The sequence below is a fragment of the Pempheris klunzingeri genome, chromosome 21 (genome assembly GCF_042242105.1).
Source record: "Pempheris klunzingeri isolate RE-2024b chromosome 21, fPemKlu1.hap1, whole genome shotgun sequence".
Classification (NCBI taxonomy): domain Eukaryota; kingdom Metazoa; phylum Chordata; class Actinopteri; order Acropomatiformes; family Pempheridae; genus Pempheris; species Pempheris klunzingeri.
Genome location: NC_092032.1, coordinates 10916659 through 10929473, shown reverse-complemented (window position 1 = coordinate 10929473; position 12815 = coordinate 10916659). Strand labels below are relative to the sequence as shown.

The 12815-nt window shown below is 41.3% G+C and overlaps 2 protein-coding genes across 2 annotated transcripts in view; both read right to left on the bottom strand.

Annotated features, from left to right (window-relative positions):
• Nucleotides 1-383: 383 nt before the first annotated feature.
• On the bottom strand, nt 384-2764 carry eloca (elongin C paralog a). The gene is made up of 4 exons (XM_070852937.1): nt 2668-2764; nt 2155-2182; nt 1769-1912; nt 384-822 (listed from the first exon to the last, which is right to left on the bottom strand). The coding sequence occupies exons 2-4, from the start codon at nt 2156-2158 to the stop codon at nt 632-634; spliced, it is 339 nt and encodes a 112-aa protein (XP_070709038.1). The 5' UTR covers nt 2159-2182; nt 2668-2764; the 3' UTR covers nt 384-631.
• Nucleotides 2765-8381: 5617 nt separating this feature from the next.
• The window catches only part of jph1a (junctophilin 1a), a 31971-nt gene continuing 27537 nt past the window's right edge, over nt 8382-12815 (bottom strand). Inside the window, exons 5-7 of the mRNA XM_070852752.1 lie at nt 11946-12679; nt 11124-11220; nt 8382-10944 (exon numbers count right to left, since the gene is read on the bottom strand). Coding sequence (XP_070708853.1) covers nt 11140-11220; nt 11946-12679 — 815 coding nt within the window. The 3' untranslated portion in view covers nt 8382-10944; nt 11124-11139. The remainder of the gene's footprint in view (nt 10945-11123; nt 11221-11945; nt 12680-12815) is intronic.

Here is a 12815-nt window from a genome sequence, read left to right as displayed (position 1 = left end):
AAGTTCTCCTTGCTCAAGGGATACCAGAACTACAGTGAAAAAATGCCTTTTGCTTGCTAGACATAAAGCATATGTATGGTCAAAGCAACATTTATTCAGAAATGTGAACCATAGAAACAGGTATCCATATCATCTTTCAGAGGTTGCTAGATTTCAGGACAGATCTCCTCCTTGTTATGTTTAGTCACTGATGTATGGCACTAAATTAGGTATTTTATTGTATACAGTATCTTTATCAACTGTTTGTGATCATTCAAACATTTTGTGATGTTTTACTTGAGCTGAACCAAAATACTTAATAAAGACTGACACACGTTTTTGTGAAAATGGTATTTAAAGTCAGATGTACTTCATATGGAACAAGGTAATAACAGGCAACAAAGTGCTCTCCAAACAGGTCTTTATTAAGCTGGAGAGGTGAGGAAAGATGTAGGGGGCACATTTATCACATTCTGGGCAAGTGATGCAGCCTGCCATATCCATTTAGTACATTAAAATGAATCCTTTAATACTAATAAAATTATGACAGAAAGCCAGGTGCAAAAAGAAAAAGTTTCATGTGATGTGTATGGCAAAACAATTTAAATACTCAAATAAATCTTAAAAAAGCTGCTAAACTAGCTGTGTAACTTTAGCAATCCAAAAAGTTTGCGGCCATGAGCAGTTCCAGTGCGATCTCCGGAGCGATGGGGAATTCAGGTATTTCTGTGGAGCTGTTGGTGTATCGGACCTTGTAGGTGAAATACATGCAGACTTTGGACAGGACATGAGACGGGATCTCCCTGAAGTTCACTTCATTGGTTTCATTCTCGGCAAACTGACCTGCAGGGGAGGGTTACAATAGGTGGCATGAGGAGAAATAATGAACTTAGACGTGCAATCTAACTTACAAACAAAGCAATTGTATGGAGGGACCCTAGTGCCACCAACTGGACAGGCAGAATTAACTTGAGTAAACACCTTAATCTCTGGTCTATCTATATCTCAAGCAAATAAGCAAGCAAAGCATCATGGCTGTGCACATATCCTATACAGCTTTAAACGCACTAACAGGATGAAGGCCAGTAGCGTGGTTACAGTTAATAGGACCAGTGCATGGTTATGGTATATAATATATTTAAATGGGAAATAGGCTGACAAATGAGTCAAGTAAAACCCTGTTCATACACACCATGTTGGAGATGAAGTAGTCTATTAACAGAAGACCAGCGGCCATTTTAATTTAGTAGTAAGTGGACAAGTCGGTCATTTTTACAGACTGTGCACTCCTGAATCAGTCCAGTATATTTTAGCTACTTTTAAACGCAGAGTGAAGTAATCCCAGATTACAGCACTCCACAGGATATACAGTTTGCTCGATTCTAGGACAGTACAGCCTCAAACTATCCATGAAACCATTTTGACCAACAGTGGCTTCACTGTCAGGCACAATCTGCCGTATTGTTACTGCTGGGTGTCTTATAGTGTACAGTCTATGTATGCAATTCCAGGTAACCATTTAAAAATCTTAAAAAGAATGAGAGGAATCCAGCGGTCTGGATGAAAAAAATCCATAAACTCATCCCCATTAATGTCCAACAGCTCTAGAAAAAGTACTGCACATTGTTGCATCCCAAGTCATTTGAAAAAATGTATTCATCTTTTGATGGTGGTGGATTTTTTTACTAGTTAATCAGGTTCATTATTCAAGTAGAGAGCCTTTAGTTTTTCTCATCAGGAGAAGACACAGGTGTTTGCTATACTTAAACCACTTTTCCTGAATTCTCACCTGGCCCACTTAACATGGCTTTGATGGTCCCAGATGTCAAGGCGTGTTCTCTTTTCACGATAAATTCATGGCCATCTGACGAGATCAGTTTCACATACATGGCATCTGGCCCTTCGCAGCCACCGTAGGTTCTCTCTTCACCATCTGTGGAGTCACACAAACTGCCTGAATATCTATAACAGGTGCAAGCCAAATGCTGGTTGTACAACACACACATTGGACTAACTGTAATCACATTAGTGACTTTGGACATAGCCACTATGTGTGGGAGCACACACACACTCTTACTCTGATGTGAACAGACATTCAATGAATTATCAGGCAGTATTAAGAATTTCTGGGAGGCTAAACAGGATAAAATAATTAGGTTAGTTAGTATCACTCACCCATTCTGCTCCGGTATTTGTGTTATCCCTGAAAAGGAGCATAGAAACACCTTATTTAGAACACAAAGACCCTCGAACAATCAATGTAAAGACTCTTCAACTGTGCACCCACTGTAATGCTGTTATGTTGCGCAAAAGGCCTCAAGTCTTTTCTAGTGAATTGGTGACAATCACCGTGTGACGTTAATCCAGATCAAACAATTATCAACCGCAATGTACCGTGTCTGTCGTTAGAATTAATCGATATCACTAAGAAACGTCAGTTCTCTATTTTAACCCAGTTAAAATACAGGATTATTGGCCATGTCTTTCTCAATCCAAAATGTTTTTAACTGAGTTCGCAGCCGTTAGCGTTAGCTGGCGTCGGCTAGCAAGCTAACGCCTTGCCAAACCAACGATACCGTTCTTATTTCTTTTATCGATAATTTAGTGATTAGTATTCGTATCGGATAAACAGTCCTAGAGACGACAGCACACGACGTAATGTAACAGAAACACAACACGGTCTCTTACCACTCTGTAGGAGAAAGTGAAGTGGAGATTGCCTTCCAGCTAATGTTAGCCACCAAACTGTGGGTACCCGGAACTAGTTTGTGGCAACACCCGTCCGCGATAAATGTCGACCGTGTAATGTCATTTGCGGAGCGAAAGCGTTCCCTTTACTGAATGACCCAGTCAATCAAAAAAATATTTGAATTCCAGTTTAATATTTTGGCCAACGTTAGTGTTAAATTCTCCAAACAGATTAAACGTTTTTGTAAAATGATCCGTGTTGTAATCACAAAGTGAATGTATAATGTGCAAAGCAGAGGCTATTTCTGGATAACGACCATTTACACCTCCCCAGGCCAATACAAGAAGGCGATATCAAGATAGATATCAAGTTTAGATAAGAGAGGGGAAATAAGGGTATGAATTTTAATTTTAATGAAGAGCTCAGATGACTTGTCAAATTTACACTGGATTTTATAGGCAATCCTGAAGGAGATGAGATTGTCCAGATGAGCCAACAGGGGGCGTCTGTGTTCCAGGTTCCCCACCCTGACTGTCTCCACTGGCTGTGATGAGCCAGAGCAGGTGCTGACTGGACATGACAGAGACATTTTGCAGGCCCATAAATCTGGATTCAAGAAAGAATGAGAGAGAGAGAGAGAGAGAGAGAGAGAGAGAGAGAGAGAGAGAGAAGGCATGCACTCTGTACTATCATAGACTTTCCAAAGTCCAGCCAGTAGAGATGAATTACTTCAGCATATTGTACCCTGGAATATTTTATTACTAAAGTATAGTAGGACAATTCCTCTTCTAATTGTCCTACCATACTGTGTGAATAGTATTATAACCATGCAGCGCTGTCTAAAAGACACACATGTTCTAAACTACACCAATAAGGTTGTTTTTTTTTTTTTTGTATCAACAACCAACCACCACAGCTCATGCAGTCTCCTCTAACAGGTAAATGGGTGTCCCTCACCGAGCAGAGACAGTCTAGAAGAGGGCACAAACTGTAGTCACGGTCAGGTTCAGAATGTGACTTTGCCCTGATCCTGCCTGGAGTCCTTTTCATGCAGGAAAAGTGATGACTGTCGAAATCTGAGGCTTCTAAATGGACGCAGAGACATCTGAGCTGTGCCACTAAGAGTAGACCACTGAGAGAAATGCCCCTCATGGAAGACGGTAAAGGAGTTTTAACACGTTTCCCCCCCCTTGTATTGTTGTTCATTTACACACAGATATTAGGAATCCACAGGTGGGTCAAAGGAGACCATTTTCCCAGACTGCTCTGCTCAGTCTTGTTTAATCTGCTGCGCTCATTGCCACCCCAGATGTAAGCGGTGACTTCTGCAGAGGTGACACCTGACCTGGTATTTGTCTTACAGTAATACCAGGCTTAGCTATGCTGTCAGTTTGTGTTCCAGAAAGTTCTAGTAGCCTCCCGCCTGCTGACTGCTTGTGCCGCCTGTTGACTCACACCCTTACACACACTTGCACACACTTACGCACACAACCAAAAACAATCACTGACCTTCCAGTCCCCCATTACAACATTAGTGCTTATGATCAGAGCGGGCGGGTGTCGGCAGCCTCTTTGATGTCTCTCTGATACGACCCACCCCGCTGCAGCTGCTCTCAGCTCTATTTTGGGGAGGCCGCTGTGGGCCCTTAGAACAGGACTTCCTTAACACGCACACACACACACACACACACACACACACACACACACACACACACACAATACATGCAACCTCTCTTGTCGTGTCAAGTGATATCACCCGTCCCTTTAACACATCAACTTTCTCAGATCACACTGTCTTGTGCACAGGTCATTCTGGAAATGGTGGGATGCAGTTAACTTGCTAGAAAAGGCACTTGTCCATCTTTATCCTTGTTAGTTTAACTAAATGTTGCCGTTTGCCTGGTATCTCATTGAGTGTGCCACACTCAGCATGCTTTAAATCCTTATTGGCCAGCAAACGTCCATCAAACGTCAGTGCAGAGGATCATTTCTGAAGAGCACAATAGTATAGTTGCAGAAGCCCAGAATGAAACCAGGTCAGAATTTTAGTCATGATGGGGAAAGATGGGGGAGGAGTGTCTTAGGGCATTTCTTTTCTGAAAAGAGGGAAAGGCTTGTCACAATGAATTTGAGGGTACTGTCCCTTTTGCCTGCAGCGAGTCACAGCGCCCTGCAGTTCTCATGCTGGTCCTAATCTCATGAACCTTTGGTGGAGAGGAGCATAAATTAACAGTGGCATGTCACAAACAATAATGTCTCATTGCATGAAAGGTAAAATAATTATGTATGATGTAATTAATATGTATTTATTTCACTACTGTTGAAATCCATCTGAATAAAATACCTCTTTTAATAAAGAACTTTCTGTTTTTTATAATGGAGTTTGGCTCATTTAGCCTCATCAACAAGAAACTCAGTGATAGTTATAATTTACGATAACGTGTATTAAAGATATTGGGCTTTATTGTGGGATTTCTAGCTCAGACATGGTGAAGCGCATTAGCTTTTGTTGCCACCACAACCACAAACACCACATACAGTAACATCACCTAGCGGTAGTGACTCAAGCAGCACACATCTGTCATGTGCGATTCTCGGATGGACATGGCGTCTGGCAATTTGTTGAATCATTGAATTCTTCAGGAATCTCATTACAAGCTGGTGGCTGACTTTACAAAAGTGCTCACACAACGACAACTCAAGAGACAAAAAAGTGGGGTCGTCACGATGTCCTGTAACTTCATGGACTCAAACACGTTTGCTGATGGTGTGTTTCTTGGATGAACAGTTGCACAGGTGGCAGTCGTGAAGAAAAGGAGCTTTTATGTATTTATCTGAAAAATGACAGTGACAGCGGCAAACGTAGTAACACAAAATGCACTGTGAGTCACTGAAGGAACATTATTATGATCGCCATTAGGAGTGCCCTGTTAACACTGAGCTACAATGAATATTCAAAGGCACCCAACTTATGCAGCCATTGAGTGGTTTGCTCATAATGTATTCACAAGCAGCGAGTGATGCACGGGAGAAATAACATCTCCCCAAAAAACATAAAATGATCTTTCAAAAGATGCTCCTGCTTTACATGTCTGTTTTCTGCAAAAGAGTGTTAGTTTATTGCCCCCACTCTCCGCGTGATGAAAGCTTCAAATGGCATAACGGACAGATAAATGGATGTGACAACCATTTACTTTCAATAGCCTGAGGCTAATGCACTGTGCTGAGGCCTTGCTTGTTTGAACCGTAATGACTCACCTAACAGACCCCCATGATAAAACCTTAACCAGAACTCACATGTCATTAGATAAGCAGGACATGAAAAGTCTCGTGCTGAGATGACATACAAGTGAATTGCGTTCGGTTTTTTTTGGCCATGTGTGCCATCCGTTGAAAAATGAAATGGTCCCATTAGCATACGACCAAAAAAAGAAAGTTATGCGTGTTTAGACGATACAACACTGATAATAGTTTACTTAAGATGACAGAGTGATAGCTTTATGGGTTTATAAGTGATATTTGTTTGTGTAAATATAACAGATGAAGCGATGCTAAGCTAAGCTAGCTATGCGAGGCATGGAAAGGGGATCTGCTTAATACTGATGTCTTAGCAACAGTTTTTAAAGAAATGCCGGGCACTGATATCCCCTCGCTGCTTACAAGCCTCAATCCAATTTTAGAAGCACAACCAAGTTGCATTTTAGTCAGAAGGTGGAGGCTTGGTCTCAGAGAGGGAGGTTAAATATACACACGAGAAACTCTTGCTTTCATCTCAGTGGGTGTATGCCAGACTTAAGATGCCTGTGCTGTGCGTCCACGCCAGTCCTCCTCAGACAGACAGCAAATTAAAAATATAGATCGTGGAATCACAGTTGACTTCTTTTTAATTAAGTAATCAGCGATGAATTTAACCCCCCCCCGACACATATAAGCATATAAGCATCTTATAAACAATAAATAGTTTAGAATCCACAGCGAATAAATGTATAATTCAATGTAAACGGTTAATGAACATGTAATAACACAGTATTAGTATAACACAGTGTTACTACACTGTAGTAACACAGGCGTACTCATGTATAATGAACAAATGTGTGCTAACTGCTTATTCCCATCTAATAATTATTCCCCTTTGGGTTTAAAACTCCTGATTACAACAGTGTGATATTATGTTATAAAGTCTTCATTAAGTGTTTATTTCTGGGCCTATATTATCACCCCATAAGACATTGTCGTATTTTAAATGTTTTATAATCAATTCTTATAAAAGCATTTTGTATGTAACAAATATAGTGGCTGCAAAATCTGACCAGTAAACCAGTCGGACCACAAGCATCATGTAAATGCTTAGTAAATAAAAACAGGAATTAATAAAAAAGATTTCGAAGGAATTAATCTGTAATCTGCATCTAAATTCTTTTGACTTTTCATTTTCCTGCTGCTTTTCCTTTTCTTCATTTAATTGCTCGTTTAAAGATGAAATACTGTTACTTGTTTAATTATTGCAGAATTAATTTGCAAAATCTTTTATTGATTTCTGTTTTTATTGTCAAGATAATCATTCATTAATAATTAACTTTATTCCATGACACAAATCCTCGAAAGCAGTGTACGGTGCTTCTCTAAATGTGACTCTTTTTTTTCAAAATCACCTTTAGTAGCTATGAAAAGGTGCAGTCTGATCAAATTAAAATACACGTGCTGCTGCAGTGAATGCATATGGAGTCTGTTCCCTGTACAGCAGATGTGGTACATCCACCCTCGCTGTATATAAACAGGATTGCTGTCCTGGTCAGCATCACGGCTGTCACTGGAATTAGTTAAATGGCTTCTATGAAGGTATGATACACTTATATGGTTTTGGTTTATATTTGTCCAGCATGGTCTGCCATATCAGAATAGTAACAGAGATATTCTATACTATTACTGACAAGTTCAGCTTCACGTAAGGGTTTTAAATGCCAGGATTATATGCTCTTCAGAATATTCCTTCAGAGGCAATGATGCTATTAATGTCAGTAGTAATGATGTCTGATATCCCAACCTGTAAGATGAAGTAAACAAAGAAATAATCTAGGATCTTTCCATGTGCAATTATGATTAAAAATGGCAGTAAAGGTGAGATAAAAGCTTAAATTTCAGCTTTGAGAACACTTTGAGATGAGAAAACTGCAGGGTTTGCAGCATCTGCTGGCTTCAGGGCAGAGGGCACAGCAAGTGCACGACATGGCATTGCTGATTCCAGGCAGGTGCCGCTGCTGGTGTAACACTACACTAATCCAAGGCTGATCAGCAGTGGAAACAGTACAAACTGACCCTAGACAAACTGAGGCACCTGCCTGCGCTCACACTGCTAATGTGAGACCCCGACGAGGAGACTTTGATTTCATGCCTACTCTTTTCCCCCCGGATCTCATTATGAGAAGGTCAACATAAGGCCATCGTCGCTGGGAGGCTACGCACAGATGAGACGACGAGCCTCCGAGATATGAAGAGGGGAACATGAGACTGGAAATTAAAACGTTCTTATGAGACGAGTGGAATTCCTCACATCCATTGATTCAAATCCATCTGTAGATTTTATGCCAGTGTAAAATATATTGAAACAAAAGCAACATATCAAATCACGACACAATCACGGTTGAATGTTACGATTGTTGGGATGATGCATATTGGTGTACTGGTGTCAAAAATAACAGGAATCATCACAGAGTAGTTTTAACAAGGCATAACATCTTTATTGTTATACACATAACTTCATCTCCAAAGACTTTGCACAAATCAGTGGGGTAGCATGAACCTTGAGATATCAAAAGTCTCCCGCAGTTCCTCGTTATATCGTAAAATACTCAGACAAGTACATCTGCCTTTCACATCCCCAAATGGTACATACAGTACAACCAATTAGAAATAAAGTACTTTTTTTTCCACTGTCAAACATTATCATATGTGCATTACATTACCAATTACAAACAAGTTATATTCATTGTCAAAATACAGGTGTGCAAATTGTTAGAAAAATACCAACTCATACCAGATTCTGGATTGTGCTCTGTAAAAATCCTTACAAATAGTATATAATAATCTATATATAAATGACTCCAACATGCAATGTTGCATTTCAAAAAATATCCCATAAACAGGCTATTCTGTTAAACCCTCCGAAACGCCAGTCTTCACCATGCTTGTGTGAAGACAGTTAAAACAAGAAAAAGAGGGTGTAGCAAAGAAAGGGTCAAAATTGTTATTTGATGCATCACATTTGTAATATAACAATGTTTTTAAATAATTTAGTCGCTTGGTCTGCTGTTATTGTCCGCTCTAGATTTTGAATACATTTCATTAGTTAGGTTCCAGTAGTTATGTGGACAGTTTGCAAACATCTAACTGGCTGAAGCACTCTCCAAATGTAACGTGCTGCATTGTTTAACAGACACAATAGAGCCAAGTTGAGCTTCAACACTGAACTGCAGCAAAGAAAACCTAGCCGTATTAAAGCCCTTTTTATGATGACCAATGTTCACAAACACATCAGTTGTACAATGAATAAATAATTAATCTTGGTAGTGATGACGGTAAATGTCCACCATATAAATAACCACTTTTAAAATCAAAGAAACTCATGCCATACCTGCAACATAGACTACAAACAGCTACGATGAGGCAAGTTAAAAGCATGATTCAGGTGATGACAACAGTCAAAGTACCCCTCACACGACAAAGTTAAGACAAGGATGGCATCTCTTACCCCGCCCCCTCCCTTCCTCATCTTTTTTTCTGAGGTAAACAGTAGTACTGTTAAAGACTTTTAAAGGCATCTCTCCTTCTCCCTGGTGCCACATTCCCCATGGCCTCAACCTGAATAAACACACCTACCACAGTCCTCGAGACTGTCTTGATCCATTCTCAAAAGCACGCAAACGCTGCTGGGCCTACAGGAGCAGCAGTGACAACTGCGGATTTGCGTTTTAGCGGTATACTGAAACAATGAAAGCGAAGAATAGGATGAAGGATTTCAAGCAAAATGGTTTAGGCATGAACGATGAAATCATTTTCCTTCTGATTTAATAAATAACATAAGACATCTGTTACTTCGCTCTCACAGAGCTAGGTAGCTTTTAAAGTGTGAACCTCGTGCCTAAACACAGCGTCGGCTGTTAATCGACACCCTCTCTCAAACACCAGCCTGTTCAAATTATGAGAGTCTGGCAAAATAAATGGAACATAGTGTTTTTATAATGGTACGACCCCCCCCCCTTTTTTTTGGCTAATTATACTATAAGCTTTCCTTTGCAAAAATAAAACATATTGCACTTTCAGTAACGTGAATGTGTAATGTCAAATTACAACTTAACTGTTAGAAATGAGTAAAATTTTAAAATAAAAGGGAAAACAAATTGATTTACTCATTTTGAGAAGAGAAAAAATGTCCTTTTCAACTACAAGCGTATGACTGCAGGTAACCAACATTCAGAGAACAACAATGAACGAAAAAAAGCTACGATAAAACAGAAAACAAACAAAAACAAAGAGTTAAAACTGTACCATGCACGGGGAGTGTTTGAAAGCAGTGTATCAACTCATTACAATGGACGGAGCTCGAGAAAGCGGTGGTGGTGATTGGGTAAACAGAGTAAGACTGGCTAGTGACCGTGCTAGCACTGACTGCTGGCAACGGCCGTGCCCAGTTTCCTGTTGCAAGAGTGGCGTGAGCCCCCGAAAAACGCCCGGGCACGCTCCCGCTGCGACTCTCCCCCGCCTCCCTCCCGCGTTCCCAACCCTCCCCACCGGCCGCCGGGCTCACATCTCCCCATCAAAACGTCAGATGGCAAAATAGAAAGGCAGCTGTTTGCTCCCGTCATCTAAAAGTGCATCTCCACACTCTTCCAGCAAAGTCCGTCAGCCCACTGCTATCTCTGCCAAGGCAGTGGGAGTGGGCTACAGAGACCAGTGCTTGGATCAGCACACGTGTGGGTTTCAATTACTTCTTTTTTCAGACTGTGTATGTTTGGTTGCATTTTTAAATTATTTTTTTTTAATATATCTCACTAGACACGACATTTCACCTCAGCTTTTAGAGAAGCCAAAGGAGTGCTAATTCACAGGGCTGGCCCTAAAGAAGGCCCATGACAGGTTGGTGGTGGTGACGCCTTCCTCCTGATTCTCTTTGGTGTCACGTTGATTCCTAAACACCAACGGCCGCCCCCGTGTCTCACTGGCGCCATTTTCATTTTTTCAAGGCCGGCGATGCAACTGTACCGGTTGCCATGGTTTCACTGCAACATAAAACAGTTTGTTTGGATTTAATTGGCTGCTTGTCACATTTCAGACACACTCCGAGGCACACAGGACGCATGAGACACGAGTAAAAAGGGCAGATTCATCTTTGGAAATGCATGAATTCATTTGTTTTTTGCTGATGAATAAAAGAGTCTGGGAGAATAAGTGAACTTACCTGAGAAACAGCATCATCATGTCAGAAAATGGACAAATATAATTGCAAGGCCAATGTTCAACAGCATTACCATAGCAACGAGGATCGAGTTAGGACCCTGGAAAAAAAAAAAATGACATTATGATAAAGATCAGATATCACATAATAATCTACCTAACCTGTGATCGCAAAACACGGCTGTGAGCTATCTGAACAGGCAGTTTTAAGTGAACAGTTCTACATTTTGGTAGAAAATATTTATATTTTTTACTTTTGTGTTTGAAGTTTATTCTTATTCTTTTGGAGCTGTGTGTAACAAAAAGCAATTTCCCCCTGGGGATTATTAAAGGAATTCTGATTCTGATTCTGATTCTGATTTGGGGAAAAATGCTCACTCACATTCTTGATAAAACTGATACCACTCTAATGTCTGAACAGAAGATGTGGTGCTACAGCCAGCAGCCCGCTTAGCTTAGAAAAGACTGCAGAAAGACTGGTTCTATCCATAGGTAACGCAATTCCCCTAATGTGATTAATTAAGATGCTATATCACGCTTGCAAATGGGACCAATTGCCAGCCAGCAGACTCTCCAGGGCAATATTGGTCCTGGACAAGAACTCCCAGTAAAATGTCGATTGTTGTTTTTACACATCAGATTGTGTACAGATTAAGCAAACAAGATAAAGAATGTTAATTAGTGAGTTTTAGAGGTGCTTCTGGGCAGATAAAGTGGTATAATTGCTCTCATCTAGCTCTCTGCAAGAAAGCAAATGAGCATATTTCACAAAATATACAACTATTCTGTCAAAAGCACTTTTTCCTATCCTGCTACTGATACTTACTGTTTCTTCCGTGTTTTCTGCAATCTCCATACTGGCTTTCTTTGTGTCTGCGAGGCTCTTTGGCTTTAGGGAATCCTGCTTCCTGAGTTTCTGGTCGCTCTTGCTCTCCCGTATAGAGGCTGGCTTAGGAGTGGGGGTACTAAAGGACTTAGGGGGGTGTGGGGGCATACGTGCCAGGGCCAGGGCACTTGGCTCTTCCTCTATGTCCTCCTCAGGGTCCGGGGGTGGGGGGACCCGTGTAGGGGCCTTGACGTAGTAGCTGTGGTACTCGGAGTGGAGCTCGCCGTTGACTGGAACTGCAGGAGGCTGTGGAGGAGGAGCAGGTGCTGCGGCTGACTGCTGGAGTTTAGCAGGTTTAGGTGGAGCCTCGACATGCACATGAGAACTTTTAGGGCCATCGGTGACGGAGGGCCTCTCTTCTTTACTCAGCTTTCTATTAGACCGCTCATCCTTGCTGGCCTTGTGACTTGACTTCTCTTCTTTGCTCGTCTTGCGGGAAGGTTTTTCCTCTTTGCTGGTTTTGCGGCTGGTGCTGTTGGCGAGCTGACCTTTCTTCTTGCTGGAGCGAGGTGAGGGGGGAGGCGTGGTGGCAGGACTGGTCACTGGGGAGTGGGGAGGAGTGGTACCTTTGCGGTAAAAGTGGGGAGAATCTCTTGGGGACCTTTCCTTCTTTTCAACTGGGACCTCCTTAATCTCCACAGGCTCCTTTAACTGCTGCTTTACGTAGTCAGGTCCTGCAGAAGTGAGAGAAGTGACACACATTAACATGATAAATAATCTACAGACACCTGCATCACCTCAGTTTGTGTCTTTCATGTAGTATCACTGCACTGAAGAGAGCAAGAAGATAGAAGAGGAAGATAATTCCTG